Raw genomic sequence first — 17,079 nt, 5'->3', positions numbered from 1 at the left:
GTAGATATAATTGACATGCTGCGATTTCCAAAAACGCTAATTTTATCAAGCATTTCTGACACATTTTTCTGCAACATATGGATGGGATTCTCTAGAATCCCATCCACTTTGCAGGGATTGTGAAACATCGTGATTTTGCCAAGGTGGTTATGCAGCGTGGAGTCCCTGGCATGAAACAGCTGATCAGTGAGGGTGCCAGGAATCTGCCCCCACACCGATGTGATATTGATAGCCTAGTCGAGGGATATGTACTATCTTTCCAAATGCAGTGGGTTTTTTTTCTCTCTAGCTCCCGCCATCCCTGAGCAGTCAGTGTAGTTAGTTTTGGCGACTGATATGTTACTTAGGCTTTATACAGTGTCAGGCAGGAGCAGGGTTGGTGGTGACCGGGCCTCTAGAACTGCCCAACACAAGTAATGCCTATAATCTACCTCCATGTCTGGTGCACAGACCACACTAGATGGGTCACATAACATCAAGACGTCTGACACCAGTGGACTACACATTACAACTCGTCTATAAAACACCTGCCTCATGGCGTGTGTCCCATATATACACCTCAAAATGGTGCCCTTAAAAAAACCAGCAACAAGTAAACCCTCCTATGGCTATACTGGAACTATATAAGGGCATGAATGCAGCAACGAGAATTAAAAGGATTGTTTAGTTTCTGAATCTTATTTTCTTGTGCTAGGCTTTGGGTTATAAAAAAAAAGAGATGAGACACAACACAACACGCGGTTCCCCCCCCCCCCCCCAAAATGATGTAAAGAGCTGCACTTGGGGGCAAGTATTTTATGTTACCTACAAGATGTAAATGAAGGACACGAGACTATACAGGTTACTAGTCATAGACGACGGTCAGGAGAGATCGTCTACCAGACATGTCGTAGATCACAAGGAATCCGATCACAGGGAGAGGCGAAGGTTTTACAGCGATTTCCTGAAGAAATGATGCAAAAGGGCTTCATTCACAAAAGAAGCTTCAGCCCAGTCCACAGAATATCCTCTGCACATCACATGGCGCTCACTCACTATAATGACATTATACGTAGCGATTGCTCCAAGCCTCCACACAAGTGTATTCCATGCACCCACGTAAAACAAAAAACACACAACAGTTCCTCTCGCTAACAAGACCAGAGCGGCGGTCTGCTGCCGACACCCACTGACAAATGTTATGGAGACCAGGGGCTGCCCGATTGTGGGGAAGGAGGACGACTTGGAAGAGCCAGGATTGCCAATTAAAAGTTTCTAAAAGAAAATAGCAGCAGCTGCTCGAGGAGTCGCGTCATCGCTGCGGTAGAGCCGGAGCTGCTCAAAAACATCAATCAAGTGTGTGGGCTACAACCAAAATGGCTTCCAAGATCGACAGCAACAACGCTGCACTCAACTCCATTATGCAAATAAATTATATCGACCGGACTAAAAAGTTAACATACCAAAAATTTATTTTATTTAAATCTTTATATAAACTAAAGAAACTTTGGTAAAAACCTGGCGAGTGACGCAGTATGGAGAGTCACATGCAGAAATCCCAGGGACAGAAAGCAATATCACTGCAGACAAACCAGTCACAAAACTGTAAAGACAACTTATAATACAACCCCCATCAATAGAGAGAAACCGCACCAATACCGGGCCTCAGATTATGGCCCGCTCGCTATCTCACCATTCATGGTCAGCATCGCTCCCCATGCGCTGTTCACCTGCACAAACCTGTGGTCATGTGACCCCCAGCCTGACCAATGAGGTGCCCACTACGCGCTCCAGCTGACTATGCCTGTAGTAACTAATCTCCTACTTTACAAGGTGTCACCCGCCAGGCCCAGCTTATAGCAGGTGAACTGCTGGGGATCCGTCTACTAGGAGTCTCGTCTTAAGGTCAGACAATACACCGACCCATTATAGTCAGTGGAGCCCTTAAGGTCATTCTTTTTCATGGACTGACACACTAAGAAACCAATTGTGGTGCTCTATTCTATAACTAGCAAAGACTGGACCCCATAGCAAACTTTTGACATAGGCCCCCACCCTCATATGGCAGGCACAGCACCCCCCCCCCCCCTTTCTGGCTCCCAAACAGTATAATGTCCCACTGTGACCCCTGTGGTGTGGGTTGCAAATATCGTACAGTTATGCCGGCGTATCCAATGACATTGAATACGCCGGCGCTATTATGCCTCATGACACCTGCCAGACCCACAGGACATCATTGCTTAGGTCCAAATACAGCAGGGAGTCACACCGGAGAATTTTATTTTTTTTAAATGTTTTATCGCCTGCCCTGGGCCGCTGCTCATTATATTACTTCAACAGATAATGGCCTACTTATGGGGGAGGGAGAGCAGCAATGACCCATTGGGCCCCCTAAGACCACAGGCCCCACAGCAGCTGCTACCGCTGTCAGAGAACAGGGCACGTAAATCTCAACTCTTCATCTTACTTGTAATCCTTCATCCGATCCGGCAGAGATCTCCACAATCTCGTCCACTGATAACGTCTCCCCCCCACACACACACACATACAATACCGGCCCATGTACTACACGTTTCTTGGCCAGGATCACATCTCTCCCACACGGTTGTCTTACAGGCGCGATGCTCAGCGGACAGATGTGGATTTTATAGCAAACATTTTGTTTATGAAGCAGAAAAGGTGTTTAATCTCAAGAGGAAGGAAAGGCGGGAAGATCTGGTGCGCAGTGAGCGAAACGCGGTGAGCGGCGCCATCCTCTGTGCGGCTGCTGATTGCGGAGTCTCAGCACTAATTAAAGGGAAATTGCCCGAGACTCGCGACAAGACATTCCTCTGATTATGGATAGAAAGAGCAAACAATTGGGATTAACCCCCGGGCTGCTGCAGCTGCAATGATTCGCCTCCACCTGAGATAATACGGCTGGCAAAGTACTAGAGAGTTCTCCTGTCTGCATGGTGATTGCAAAAACTATTTTAAAGGGGAAGTAACAGGGAAAGGTTTACATGAAAAGTAGAAGAGATTGCTGGATTGTGTAGGGTGTCCTGGAGCCAGTGGGTGACAAACACAGGGACGACCCAAAAGGGCAGAGGAATAATGAAGAGTATAAATGGAGGGTCTGAGTGTCACAAGGCGGCTTACACCATACTATAAACCAAGGTGTAATGTGGATCTGTGCCATTCAGGCTACATTTTCCATCACTTGGGTCCTCCAGGCACTAACACAGCAGATACAAGCAGCCATTCACCATTTATATACTAAATCCAAAGGAGGCTCCAGCACAGGTGTGAACTTAGCCTCAGCATAGTGGTAGAGGAACCTTTGGGGCTCCCTCAGGGTCTTGGACCTGCTGTACCCCTATATTATAAACATAAACCCCCCTTCCAACCCATGGCATCCAGTAGCAGGTTCCACGACCCACCAGGTTATTATTGATGCAGCGTTAACTCCGCAAAAACAACATACAAAATATTAATGATGGAATTGGGGGTTTGAAACGTCAATCAAAACATTATATGTACCCCAAAATGGTGCCAAATGAAAGTACAACCTGTCACGCAAAGAATAAGCCCCCGCATTATGTAGACAAAGATAGATTTATTTTAAAAAAGAAAAAAAGTTATTCATTTTAGAAGCTGGAAGGAAAATCTGAAAAAAAAAAATAAAATAAAATTGCCAAGCATTAAAGGGTTAATTCTCGCCCCGCGCTGTGCTCTGCAGCATAGACACGTCCGGAGCTGTTCCTGCCGCCAGTTACACGACGCAGCCCATGTATCAAATAAAATGCACTAGAGAGAAGATAAATGTGCACAAAGCCCTAAGAAGTGGAGATTTCTAATCTTGTTATGCAGCAAATACAACAGATTGGAAATCGGCGGCACCAATAAATTCAAAGAATTATTTTTTTTAGGTGCAAAATATCAACATGTGTATAGTAAGCACCAAATATATAATGGATTGCGGCCCACTCAACATTAACCCTAGACAACCTGATTGCTTTTCACTCCCTGCCTTCCAAAAGCCACAACATTGTTATTTCTCCATTCCCAGTTATATAGGGCCTTGTTCTTTGCAGGACAGACTTCATTTCATTGTATACCATTTAATACTCTGTGATGGCCAGAAAAGGGACGGGGGGCGCAAGCGTAAGAGTATAAAGATATACTAGTAGAAGGACCCGACTCCACAAGGGTATTTTTCATTTTTTGCTTGTTTAGTGGCCCGATAAGAATTTCTCAGTTTTGCACTGGTCTATTTTGTAGGTCGTCTGTGTGTGTCCATAACAGTCATGTGAATCTCAGTTTGGATATCTGTGAAAAATCTGGCAATCGGTTGTTATGGAAACCTGGAGTAAAGCTGTGTGCATGTGAAGACTAAGAGACTGTGAACTTCTATTGGCTGAAAAGGGACATGTGACATGTATGGCTGTTGGAATATGAGTGAAAGATTTGCAGGCTTCTATTTGCTAAGGCAGGTCATGGTTTTGGGAATGCTGTATCTCAGGAACAGTCCAAAACCTTCCCAGACACCTGATGTATCAGTGCACCAAATCTGGCAAGGATTGGTCCAGTCGCCTGGTCACGCATGAAGAACAGACAGATATATATATATTAGAAGGGGGATTCTGCATTTAAGAGTTTTATTGTTCTGGCGTTCACGGTGCAGCCCAAATAACGTTACCATAGTCTGTAGGTTGTTCAGATTACTACGACTGAATATACATCGCTTCTGCCAGGTTTTAAATATCTTAAACAAAAATTCCAAAATGATGATGGATTTAACATTCTGACAACCGTTTTTTTTTTTTTGTTTTTTTTTAATGTAGTCCCCCCACCCACCCGCCCCAGAGATCCTGAACCTACAAATTAGGGCTCCAGAAATCCATAATGCCTATGGTCAGAGGAGGAGAGCGAGGAGTTATGGCATCTGCTCATGAAGAAAACAAAATCCAGCACTATGCAAATTGGTATCAGAAATCCGTCAACTTAACTTTTAATCAACATAGTGCTATGACGAAGAGGCTTCGACCTGGAAACGCAGAAAGCAGAATCATTCCGCAGTGTTTATTGTTCATTTTTTGTTTTGTGATTTTTGGAGGTTTTCTTCCCTTCTCATGTTTTGTTGGATTTTTATTCATGTATTTTTGTGAGCTATAGGTTGATTAAAAGTTAAGTTTTAAGGCTTTTTGATAACTATTCACATAGTGTTGGATTTTTTTCTTTTGCAATTTTCAGCCCCCTTGCCAGAAGCGGGGGTTGTTCCCAGGCGCGCAGAATTGTGTCATTTCAAGGGACATTATTGCATCATTGGTGATTTTTGGGCTGTGATCTTCTCTCGTCTATGCATCTGCTCTGCTTCTGAGCGGGAGCCATGTTTACAAGGGCCGACATCTGCCATACTATTGCAGTGAATGACATCACTGGCGAGCGTTTTCTGTGACTGCTCAGGCCACTGGATGGCGCAGCAGGTTGCACACGTGCAATACGGATTCAGCCTTTCCAGGACTTCCAATGTGAATAAGAGTATAGCTCAGCTACTGCCCCCATAGAAATGCATAGGGGAGCAGTGAGCACATGTCACCGACCACTACATTCATATAGGGAGCGCACACCCACCTTCACACAATCTGTGCCATCGCTGCTATAGAGAGATCACTTGTAATTACTGAAATACCCCTTTAAGGACTTGGAAAACTAAAATTACAAAAGTGTGTACATTAAGGGTTACCATGATCCCTGCAGACAGCCCCGTGTGTCATCCATCACATACACAGCAGCTTCTTTGTAATATCCTTTAGAACTCGGAGAAGCAAATCTCATCTACGACTGTAAATTAAAAGCCTTTCTGGACTATTAAGTTCTCCTCTCAGTTACGGCTCAATAACATCAAATTCACAATTTGAATTGAAGCTCAGAATATGACTAGTCCCATCTACAGGTGCAGAGCGACCAGGGAGGGGCGCTCTACTGAGCCATCACTGTCCTGGACACTACGTTACTTCCCACTGTCAGGACTGTCCGTCACTATGACCGATTACAAATCTAATCACAAAGTGAAATTTATTCTCAATTTATTAAAAACACCAGAAAAATAGCTCACAATGAACCGGCCAAAATAATAGACCCCAATAATCTGATGGGACTGGACCGCTATAAGGAGAGGAACCTGCTCTTATCTACTCACCGCAGCAAACCAGACACTTGAAGAGCCGCTCCAACATACACCAAAATATACATCTATATACACACACCAACCTGAGGGGAAATTACCTGGCCCATAACTAAACATTACAATGACTATATACAGTGATACTGACTTACCTTCTGAGATCTTGGGTCCTACATACAGGTTATTGCAGAAGGTCAGTGGCCCACTCCTCCGGCCTTCAGAACCTCCAGTGGTCACTGGGTCTTCTTGGCCTTCATTCCTGAGATCTTAACTATGGACAATGGAATGGACTGATCAAATCTTTGCTATTTCGCTCCCCCTGCTGCGGTTTATTCCTGGAACAATGTGTTTTTCTTGTTTGTAGACCATCTTGATGAAGACTCAGGACAATGTCTAGAACTGCCCCGCACCAAACTGATGTCATAGACTTATCCTCGTCCATATAGTGGTATCAATAGCCATTATATAGGAGACAATACTAATGAGATAGAACTGCTTTATATATAATATTCTCCTCGTCAGTATAGTGGTAAGTATCCATAGCCATTATATAGGAGACAATACTAGTGAGATAGAACTGCTTTATATATATTCTTCTCGTCAGTATAGTGGTAAGTATTCATAGCCATTATATAGGAGACAATACTAATGAGATAGAACTGCTTTATATATAATATTCTCCTCGTCAGTATAGTGGTAAGTATTCATAGCCATTATATAGGAGACAATACTAGTGAGATAGAACTGCTTTATATATATTCTCCTCGTCAGTATAGTGGTAAGTATCCATAGCCATTATATAGGAGACAATACTGAGATAGAACCGCTTTATATATATTCTCCTCGTCAGTATAGTGGTAAGTATCCATAACCATTATATAGGAGACAATACGGAGATAGAACCGCTTTATATATATTCTCCTCGTCAGTATAATGGTAAGTATCCGTAGCCATTATATGAGACAATACTAGTAACATAGAACTGCTTTATATATATTTTCCTTGTCAGTATAGTGGTAAGTATCCATAGCCATTATATAGGAGACAATACTAATGAGATAGAACTGCTCTGTATATACTATATTATCCTCCTCGTCAGTATAGTGGTAAGTATCCATAGCCATTATATAGGAGACAATACTAATAAGATAGAACTGCTTTATATATACTATATTCTCCTCGTCAGTATAGTGGTAAGTATCCGTAGCCATTATATAGGAGACAATACTAATCAGATAGAACTGCTTTATATATAATATTCTCCTCGTCAATATAGTGGTAAGTATCCATAGCCATTATATAAGAGACAATACTAGTAACATAGAACTGCTTTATATATATTTTCCTCGTCAGTATAGTGGTAAGTATCCATAGCCATTATATAAGAGACAATACTAGTAACATAGAACTGCTTTGTATATATTCTCCTCGTCAGTATAGTGGTAAGTATCCATAGCCATTATATAAGAGACAATACTAGTAACATAGAACTGCTTTATATATATTTTCCTCGTCAGTATAGTGGTAAGTATCCATAGCCATTATATAGTAGACAATACTAATGAGATAGAACTGCTTTATATATATTTTCCTCGTCAGTATAGTGGTAAGTATCCATAGCCATTATATAGTAGACAATACTAATGAGATAGAACTGCTTTGTATATATTTTCCTCGTCAGTATAGTGGTAAGTATCCATAGCCATTATATAGTAGACAATACTAATGAGATAGAACTGCTTTATATATATTTTCCTCGTCAGTATAGTGGTAAGTATCCATAGCCATTATATAGTAGACAATACTAATGAGATAGAACTGCTTTATATATATTTTCCTCGTCAGTATAGTGGTAAGTATCCATAGCCATTATATAGTAGACAATACTAATGAGATAGAACTGCTTTATATATATTTTCCTCGTCAGTATAGTGGTAAGTATCCATAGCCATTATATAGTAGACAATACTAATGAGATAGAACTGCTTTGTATATATTCTCCTCGTCAGTATAGTGGTAAGTATCCATAGCCATTATATAGGAGACAATACTAGTGAGATAGAACTGCTTTGTATATAATATTCTCCTCGTCAGTATAGTGGTAAGTATCCATAGCCATTATATAGTAGACAATACTAGTAACATAGAACTGCTTTATATATATTTTCCTCATCAGTATAGTGGTAAGTATCCATAGCCATTATATAGTAGACAATACTAATGAGATAGAACTGCTTTGTATATATTCTCCTCGTCAGTATAGTGGTAAGTATCCATAGCCATTATATAGGAGACAATACTAATGAGATAGAACTGCTTTATATATACTATATTCTCCTCGTCAGTATAGTGGTAAGTATCCATAGCCATTATATAGGAGACAATACTAATCAGATAGAACTGCTTTGTATATAATATTCTCCTCGTCAGTATAGTGGTAAGTATCCATAGCCATTATATAAGAGACAATACTAGTAACATAGAACTGCTTTATATATATTTTCCTCGTCAGTATAGTGGTAAGTATCCATAGCCATTATATAGTAGACAATACTAATGAGATAGAACTGCTTTATATATATTTTCCTCGTCAGTATAGTGATAAGTATCCATAGCCATTATATAGTAGACAATACTAATGAGATAGAACTGCTTTGTATATATTCTCCTCGTCAGTATAGTGGTAAGTATCCATAGCCATTATATAGGAGACAATACTAATGAGATAGAACTGCTTTATATATACTATATTCTCCTCGTCAGTATAGTGGTAAGTATCCATAGCCATTATATAGTAGACAATACTAATGAAATAGAACTGCTTTATATATACTATATTCTCCTCGTCAGTATAGTGGTAAGTATCCATAGCCATTATATAGGAGACAATACTAGTGAGATAGAACTGCTTTATATATACTATATTCTCCTCGTCAGTATAGTGGTAAGTATCCATAGCCATTATATAGTAGACAATACTAATGAGATAGAACTGCTTTATATATACTATATTCTCCTCGTCAGTATAGTGGTAAGTATCCATAGCCATCACACAAGATCAGCTGCTGCCTCCCAGTAAAGTACATTATATAGGAGGTCTCCAACCATCTACACAGATTCCTCTTCAGGAGAAATCACTGTTTTGGGGGATTTAAGATTAAAAAAAAAATGCAGAAAGGTTTTTTTGTTTAAAACTTTTATTTGACATTAAAATAAAAATCATTATAAAAAAGGTCACCTGACAGTCCTAGCAGTGAACAGGTTAATAGCACATTAGACATTAAACAAGGTTATCTCAGATGGCAATGTTATATACAGAGATTAGAGAACAATTCCACAGGATCATCAACAAGAACCAGAGGGAGAGAGCAGAACGTCTCCGCAGACCCCCGAAGATTAGCAGCATGGAGTAAAGACTAAAGTAATGCCACAAGGAGGCGCTGCTCCAGAGGTCAGAGACAGTAGCCCCTCATGTGTAGCGTTACCAACTAGAGAGGTTCGAGGAGTCTTAGGACAAGCATCTCCTTACAGGTTATAGTGACTTCAGCTCAGGTAAGATGGAGGGGCAGAAGGTAGACACAACCTAGAGAAAAGAAAACCCAAACCCTGGATACTCCGATCAATAAGCCCTGACCCAACACTTCTGTATCTGACCTGGACCTACAAGGGACCAGGAATCCCACTGGCCATTTACTGTGGACATCTCACAAGTTCTATTTCTAGGCCAAGCTCAGTATAGTCCAGACTTCTGGAGCCGCAGATTAAAGGGAAAGGGGACCCACAAGGGGCCACATTAATGTAAGAACTCTGCGATATTTAAGAGTCCGACATGCCGGACAAAAAACAGTACAATGTAGGCGTGAAACAGTGAAAGTGATCAATACCCAATTTACTAAACCATATAATGCCCGTCAGGAAATATAGGAGAGTAGAGACAGAACTATAGGCAGTACATACGTCACCACATGCACCAGATCAGCTCGCCCATCTAAGACAGTCTCGGTAAAAACCTTGGATGACATTTTAAGAAAACCCATATCTGCTCTCCCAGATTCTCAACTGGACATATTTCCTAACACCACCGTGCTGTGAAATGTGTGAACAAGTGAACTGTGTGCAGGGCCCCTTAACAGTTTCTTAAAGGGGTTGTACCAAGATTTCACCCTTATTGAGTGGAGGCGGCATGCTGGACTACCTGCTGTTTAAATCCCAGTACTAGTTTTTGGGTTTACGACAACTTCTGACGGTGTCCCTTTAATATTGCCAGTCCTTCCCGTAAAATATTAAGATTGTAATTCAACAGACATCTCGGATATAATCCAGAGAGCTGCGCCAGTGCTCAGAGCCTCGCTGTACAATCTCCCCAGTGAGCTGATCAGCGCCGGTCTTTACACTGTGACATTCTAGATAATGATCTCAGTGCAGACAAGAGGTGATGGGTAAGAAGGGAGCGCGTCGACATCTTCCCCTTAAAGGGATATCCTTAATAACAAGTCTCTGGTGTCGAGTCTTATTGACGGGACTTGTCAGTAGTGATCAGGTGGCAATATCTCACATCTCTAGATGATCGCTTCCAGTTCTCATTTTCCCTCTCTAGTATGGCTGAGATGATTGAACATAAGAATTCTGCCGGTCACCACACAAACCCTATTAAGTATATACACGCTACAGTGACTGAGCCGGCAGAACACCGTATAATATTACACATAACCCAACAAGCAACAATAGTGTAAAACTAAAGACTGGAAGACGTCCCCATCCATTACACAAACTGCCTTAAACATGGCCTCCAGGGTAACACGCTGATCCTACCAGGAAACCGGCAATAAAATCCGTAAAAACGTGACCCCCACATGGGAAACGGTCAGACAAGTCATAAAGGGGCACATTTCATCATCTACAAGTAAATCTAGGATGATTGTTCTGCAACTGTCCCACCATTTCCAAGATGTCCGCTTGTCAATTTCAGAGGCAATTTCTTCAAAAACAAAAATAATGAAATAAAAACCCCTGAAAATGAGAATTTAATCCCATCTAAGAGCGGTGGCCATGACAGTAGGGTAAGAAGGCTTCATTGGTATCTTCAATATACTGGTAGTTTAAGGCCAGAGGGGCAGAATTCCTTAGATATGGGGTGCAGGGCAGTGCTCAAGGGGCATTCTGGGTCCTCTTATTACATGTACTAAAATATTCAGTATAAAATAGTCTACAATTCAGTCCAGACTTTGCCTCCGTCCCCTCCTCATCCATCATGTAAGGTGTCGCAGATTACAAGCCTTCCGTGTGACAAGATGTGCGATTAGACTCCACGTATTCTAACCTAGTCACTGCTAAAAAGGAAGATACTACACCTTTATTAATGGCTGCCGGCGCCCGCCAGAACCGCCGTCCTCCCCAGTAATTGATGCTTCTTGGTTTCCAGGATCACAGAGTAAAATACACACGCGGGACATTTTATTTAGTTGCTAATATCAGACTGCCGGCCTCTGGTCGCTCGTCTTCCTCCAGTCTATTGTGCAATACCAGACAATTGTGCCGTGAGCGGAGTGTTCAGCCCGTTTGGGGCCATTACACGGATATAAAGACATCAAGATAGAGTCTATCATAGGATTCCCTGAAGCACACAATAAAGAGCAGGCTGAGAAAGCTGGATCCCGTCAGGCACCAGTTCAGCCACGACAACTCTGGAAATGAAAAAACAACATTGAATAATCCCAGACATTCAGATGGTGTACTTGGGGTGAGACAGTTTGTCAGTGGATTCCCTGAAGCAGATAATAAGCAGGAGGCCGAGGATACAAGATCCTGTGAGGCACCAGCTCGACCACGACAGGGCTGTGTAAATACAAAAAAAGTAAGAGAACATCACGGCCATTGTGTGCGTTACCAAAGGAAGAACAGAAAACCTTCATACACAGGCAGAAATAAGGGGCACAAACAAGCTCAGGTCACGGCTATTTATGATCAAGATGCTGCAGCGCCATGTGTACAGGGACGTGACAACTCCACCATAGCACAGAGAAGTCCACTGCAGAACCAGCGCAGACATCATTAGTCTAGGACAGAGACCTCAAGGGCAGTTTTATTGCTTTTTTTTTTGGTGTGCATTTTTGTCATTTTGCAAATGCAAGGAAATGTCAACAAAAATAGCGCCAAAGACCATGAAATACAATCAGTTTTATATTTCATTAGACGCGTTTATAGGATCTGCAGCATTTTGACTATAAAGACGGCAAGTCTCACGGTCTGCGGATTCTCAGGCACCTACTGGGCGGGGGTTGCTTGTGCTGTTATGACTGACGTAGCAGAGACCCCTGCAAAACCACAAGATCCTCTGACATGTGAATGACACAATAACTGTAAAGAGCTCAGGAAATATACTGCAGCACTTATCTTACACTGATGCGGAACCTCTTTACGTCTTGTGGCATAGCCCAGAGCTGCGCTCACTATTCTGCAGATTAAGAAAGGCTTCACCAAACTATTGGAGTTTTGTTATACATTTTCTGTCTCTACCAGACTCCTCTTTTACACATCCCCAATTCCAGCTTTGGCAGTCTGGTCCCTGGCATTTCCATTCCTTCCTGCCCCAGAAGTGATGATGTCCGGTTTTAGATTGTGCAACTACTTTAGTGAGTCCCCGGCCTCAGCAGTGAAGTCTGCATGAACATTGACCCTGAGGTATATCTGTATGTCATGCCGAGGCCATGATCGGAGCAGTCACATGACCACAACAGGATCACTTTTAATCCAGCAAGGAACAGAAACATCAGGGACTGGACAATTGATGCCGGGTTCACATCAGCGTTCGATCTCCGTTTTCAGGTTTCCGTCTTCTGCATGCAGAGTCTGGCCGTGAGCGCTTTATGCGCTCTGCGGCGAAACTTTTTTTTTAAACCGGACACAGAGTACTGCATGTCCGACTGTGTCCGGTTTAAAAAAATACGGTTTCGCTGCAGAGAGCATAAAACGCTCACCGGCGCTCACGGCTGGACACTTTAAGCCCATTCAAATGAATGGGATTGAAACATGCCAGCAGGTTTCCATCTCCTGCCCGTTTTGTGCAGGAAACAGAAACCTGCAGAACGGAGTCCTGGGCGCAGATGTGAATGAGCCCTGACACTGAAAAGGTGCAGTTAAGAGTCCATTTCCGAAATAGCACAGACAACACCTTTACCCTCTGTTCTCTGTGCAGGACTTTTCTGCAGCGGAGTCTTCTAGGGACACCCCGCACAGATGTGAACCCAGACCTAATTGACCTCCAGTAACGTCCTGTGAATTGTGACTGCAGCTCTGGAGTATAATGCAGGGTTGTAATTACAGACGCCACCTTTTTCCTATGTGAACTGTAACCTGCTGGATAGAGGTGGAGACGCTGTTATTTCGCCCATCATTTACTACAACTGCTGATGGCGCACAAATTTTGCTGCTGCCTACAAAAAAAAAAAAAAAAAAGAAGTCTGCCCCAACTGTGCACAAGCAGCGGGTACCTCATGTGCCGACTATGCGGGAGGGAAACCAAAGGATGAAATGAGAACCTATAGAGCAAGAGCAGCGGTTAACCCACCATGTGCCACCATACAAGCCAAATTCAAAAGATTATTATATATTCACACACACACATTGCCCTATGACACAATTTGTCTCATACATACAAGTCCAGTATAAAGATTGTGCCCCATTATGGCTGACCGTCCCACGCACCCTCTGCTCAGTCCGGCATCTTTTATAGGATTTTGCAGTACGTTGCGAGCTATGGCGGTGAATACAGCTCTTCAGTCATCTCTGCAGCCTGCTCTCCTTCATTACTAGAGGACACGGCACACACTGTTATACAAGGGCCGCGGATCTTCAGGGTATACGCATAAATAACAGAATTATTCAGCAGCCGTCTCCGGACACCGACTGCACACAAGGCTTTTACACTTGTCATTTTTATGGGAGAGACTCGTGTGGTCTCTGAACACTGGAAGGGAAGGCATTTGCAAGCTGGCAGCAAGAAACGTAAAAGACGAATAGGAAGGAGAGAAGAGCAGCAAAAGCTCCCAGGCCAGAAACGTACCAAAGACAAAAAAATACAGGACATAATGTGAAGGCCTCCAGAAAATGGCTCCACAACATATGGAAGCCCCATGTAATGGACCTCAAGATGGTCCCACTGTGATAAAGAGCGGGGGGGGGGGGGGGGGGGCGGCTGTGTCACCGGGAAAAGACGGACTGAACGTGCTGGAATTCAATGAACCTTCATCCCTCTGGAGAGCGAGGATACGGCTTCAGCTTCTCTCCGTACTGACAACCATATGAGCTGGGACATATTTAGGTTTTTTGGGGTAACAGATTGGAAACCTTGTCACCATCTTGGGCTCCATTCAGATCACTTGTTTACATCGGTTTAAAACTGTGCAAAAAGCTGCAACTATCCCATTACATATTACATGCCCTCCGCTTACAGAGTGACGACACAAGGGAACGGTATACTACGTTTTTGTGATAGTCCAAAAAGATTTCTCCAAACCAACAATGTACCTAGGTGGCCATCTGTTTGCATAAGTTTTTTGCACCTGTGAAAATAATGTAAAAAGTGTAATCTGAACAGAGCCCAAGGCGTGTATGCAGCGTTACACTGGAGCCCTACAAGACAGATCTGGGGTTTTATAGACAGCATTACTTGTTATATTTATATGGCTATCGACAGCTGGAGAGGGACAGAAATATCAATAGGAAAGAATCCCAATGCCAATCACTATGACAAAGGGTAGAAGGCAGGACCCCGCTATAGTACTGGCCCCTCCAGGATGGCCGCCATCAGGCTCCCTACAGCACATACGAGGCCCCCTCTCATTCCAGCGGTGCCGCGGCTTCTATCAATACCTCAGTCTTATCCTACAGAATGACGGCTGGGCTCCGCTGCCGGGGAGATGACGGATAGACCATGCGGCGTAATTGCAATGGTTGAGCTGATCCTGATGGGGAAATTTATCAGTCTGAACACTGCACTTGGATTTCTAACTGGATTCTGCGCCCTCCAAAAGGCAGAAAAGCTTCCTTTTCTGCAAGATTTTATAATGACATTAGTAACGTATCCAGGACTTCAATGTAAAGCTGCGGCACAAAGAGCGAAGCAGAAGCGAGCCAAAAATCAGAGCACAACATATCACAATACAGAAGTCACAGAGATGATCGATAGATAGATAGATAGATAGATAGATAGATAGATAGATAGATAGATAGATAGATAGGAGATAGATAGGAGATAGATAGACTATATCTCTCCAACCTGGTCAGATCACATCAGCTTCAGTCCAGGAAAGAGTTCGAGTGAGATTTCTGGATTGACATATTATAATCTTCCTGCTATGAACACATAAGCCCATTTTCCGATGAAGGCTACCAGATGGTTTCAGATCACCTGGACTTGCCCTTGGCATTTACATTTCCTGGTGCTCGGTACTACCTGCCTTAGATTAGGGACTGAGCGAGCCAGATAGGTCCTGGATGGTCCTGTGCCCAAGCACCGCTCAGCTGGTTGTTTTCCCACTGCAGAAAATACTCGTATTGTGACAACCAAACCGTACAGTACCTGAACCTCGCAAAGCTGAGCTGGTACCCTGCAGTGGAAGAGGGGCTTAGATTTGGCACTCAATTGTGGGACTAGGCAAGCCACAGCTCTCAGAGCCATAGGTGCATTTAGCTTCTGCAGAAAGGCAAGATGAACATATTGTTTCAGTGGACTTACATGGAGATGATGTGGGGACGGGAGGAGATGTGGGTGCTGCAGTGTTTTTCTGGCAGAGATTTATAGCCGCACGTGGTCTTGGCCTAAAGAAGTTCTCTGGACCGATATATATTTATAGGACTGATCATCAGTATCGGATCACTCCCACCGCACAGGCCGGAGGAGAGGTCATGTGTTTAGCCAGTCACATGGTCTGTTTGTGGCTCATTCCCATTAAAGTGAATAGTAGAGCCGCAGTACTCTGGCATGGCCGCTATACAGTGAACCGACCCGCGTCTTTCCAGCTTCTTCCCCTGTATAAGTTTCGGCACAGGAACCTTCCTGAGACAGCCGATCTGTGCGGATTGATACTGAGGACTTACCCAGAGGAGGATTCCGGCCTGGAAACCCCTTTAAAAATGGAGACCTATCCTAAATATAACTCATCAATACTAAATCTGCAGAACACCTTTCGGCTTTCTGATTATTATTTTTTTGCGATACCAGTGACTTATTAATGGGCCTTACACAATGTCCTAGCGCCCCCTCCCCCCCCCCCACCGCTCTGTAGATTGAAGGCGGCAAAATGAGCAGCACGGACAATCATTTGCCGATTATTCTAGGTTTTATCACAACATTAATACAAGTCAGGGATTCTCGTAGATCGCTCTCCTTTCCAAAGCTCCAGCACAAAAAGCAGCTGAAATATTTGGTCTGATGACTGTGGCCCCCACTCTGAAGGGATTTCATGCCCTGCAAGATCAATACGTGGAACAGAACTTTTACCAGGAATTAAAGATAAAATGTCAGACGTCCTAAAATGTCAGCGCACAATTATCTGCTGCACTCAAAGCTGCAACGTGACCTTACAACCGCGCCAAACGTGGCGTCTGATTAATGGGGATAGCCAGAATAGGACACCATGACACCGACTACTGGACTATTACTGATGCAAGACCAAAGCCCTGCAGAAAAGCGCTAAAAGGCTGCAAGATCAAACGCATAGAAATGGTGAACGCAGAGCTCAGGGCGTTTGGTTCATGTGCAGATAAAATAGGAAAATAGCAACAGGGGCAGAAGAAGAGCAAATCAGTAGTCACAGGGCAGAGGACAACGGGCTAGTCAGGAAGCTCAGAGAGCCACAGGGTCACTTTGCAATGGGAACCGGTTTTCTATTATGTTATTCGCTTGCAAAATCCAGTTAAGTCTATGCATGCAA

At 43.2% G+C, this 17,079-nt stretch overlaps 2 protein-coding genes across 3 annotated transcripts in view; both read right to left on the bottom strand.

The window, feature by feature from the left end:
* EAF2 (ELL associated factor 2) overlaps nucleotides 1-17,079 on the bottom strand; it is a 361,203-nt gene that overhangs the window by 125,639 nt on the left and 218,485 nt on the right. The gene's annotated exons all lie outside the window — the stretch shown is intronic.
* SLC49A4 (solute carrier family 49 member 4) overlaps nucleotides 9,358-17,079 on the bottom strand; it is a 34,557-nt gene continuing 26,835 nt past the window's right edge. Inside the window, exon 9 of one of the 2 annotated variants that reach the window (XM_075284718.1) lies at nucleotides 9,358-11,829. In XM_075284718.1, the coding sequence (XP_075140819.1) occupies nucleotides 11,714-11,829 (116 nt within the window). In that variant the 3' untranslated portion in view covers nucleotides 9,358-11,713. Of the gene's footprint in view, nucleotides 11,830-11,849; nucleotides 11,981-17,079 lie in introns of those variants that run through there. The other variant, XM_075284719.1, reaches the window with a different exon arrangement.

Source organism: Leptodactylus fuscus, chromosome 8 (genome assembly GCF_031893055.1).
Source record: "Leptodactylus fuscus isolate aLepFus1 chromosome 8, aLepFus1.hap2, whole genome shotgun sequence".
NCBI classification, from domain to species: domain Eukaryota; kingdom Metazoa; phylum Chordata; class Amphibia; order Anura; family Leptodactylidae; genus Leptodactylus; species Leptodactylus fuscus.
This window is presented reverse-complemented; position numbering and strand designations above follow the sequence as displayed.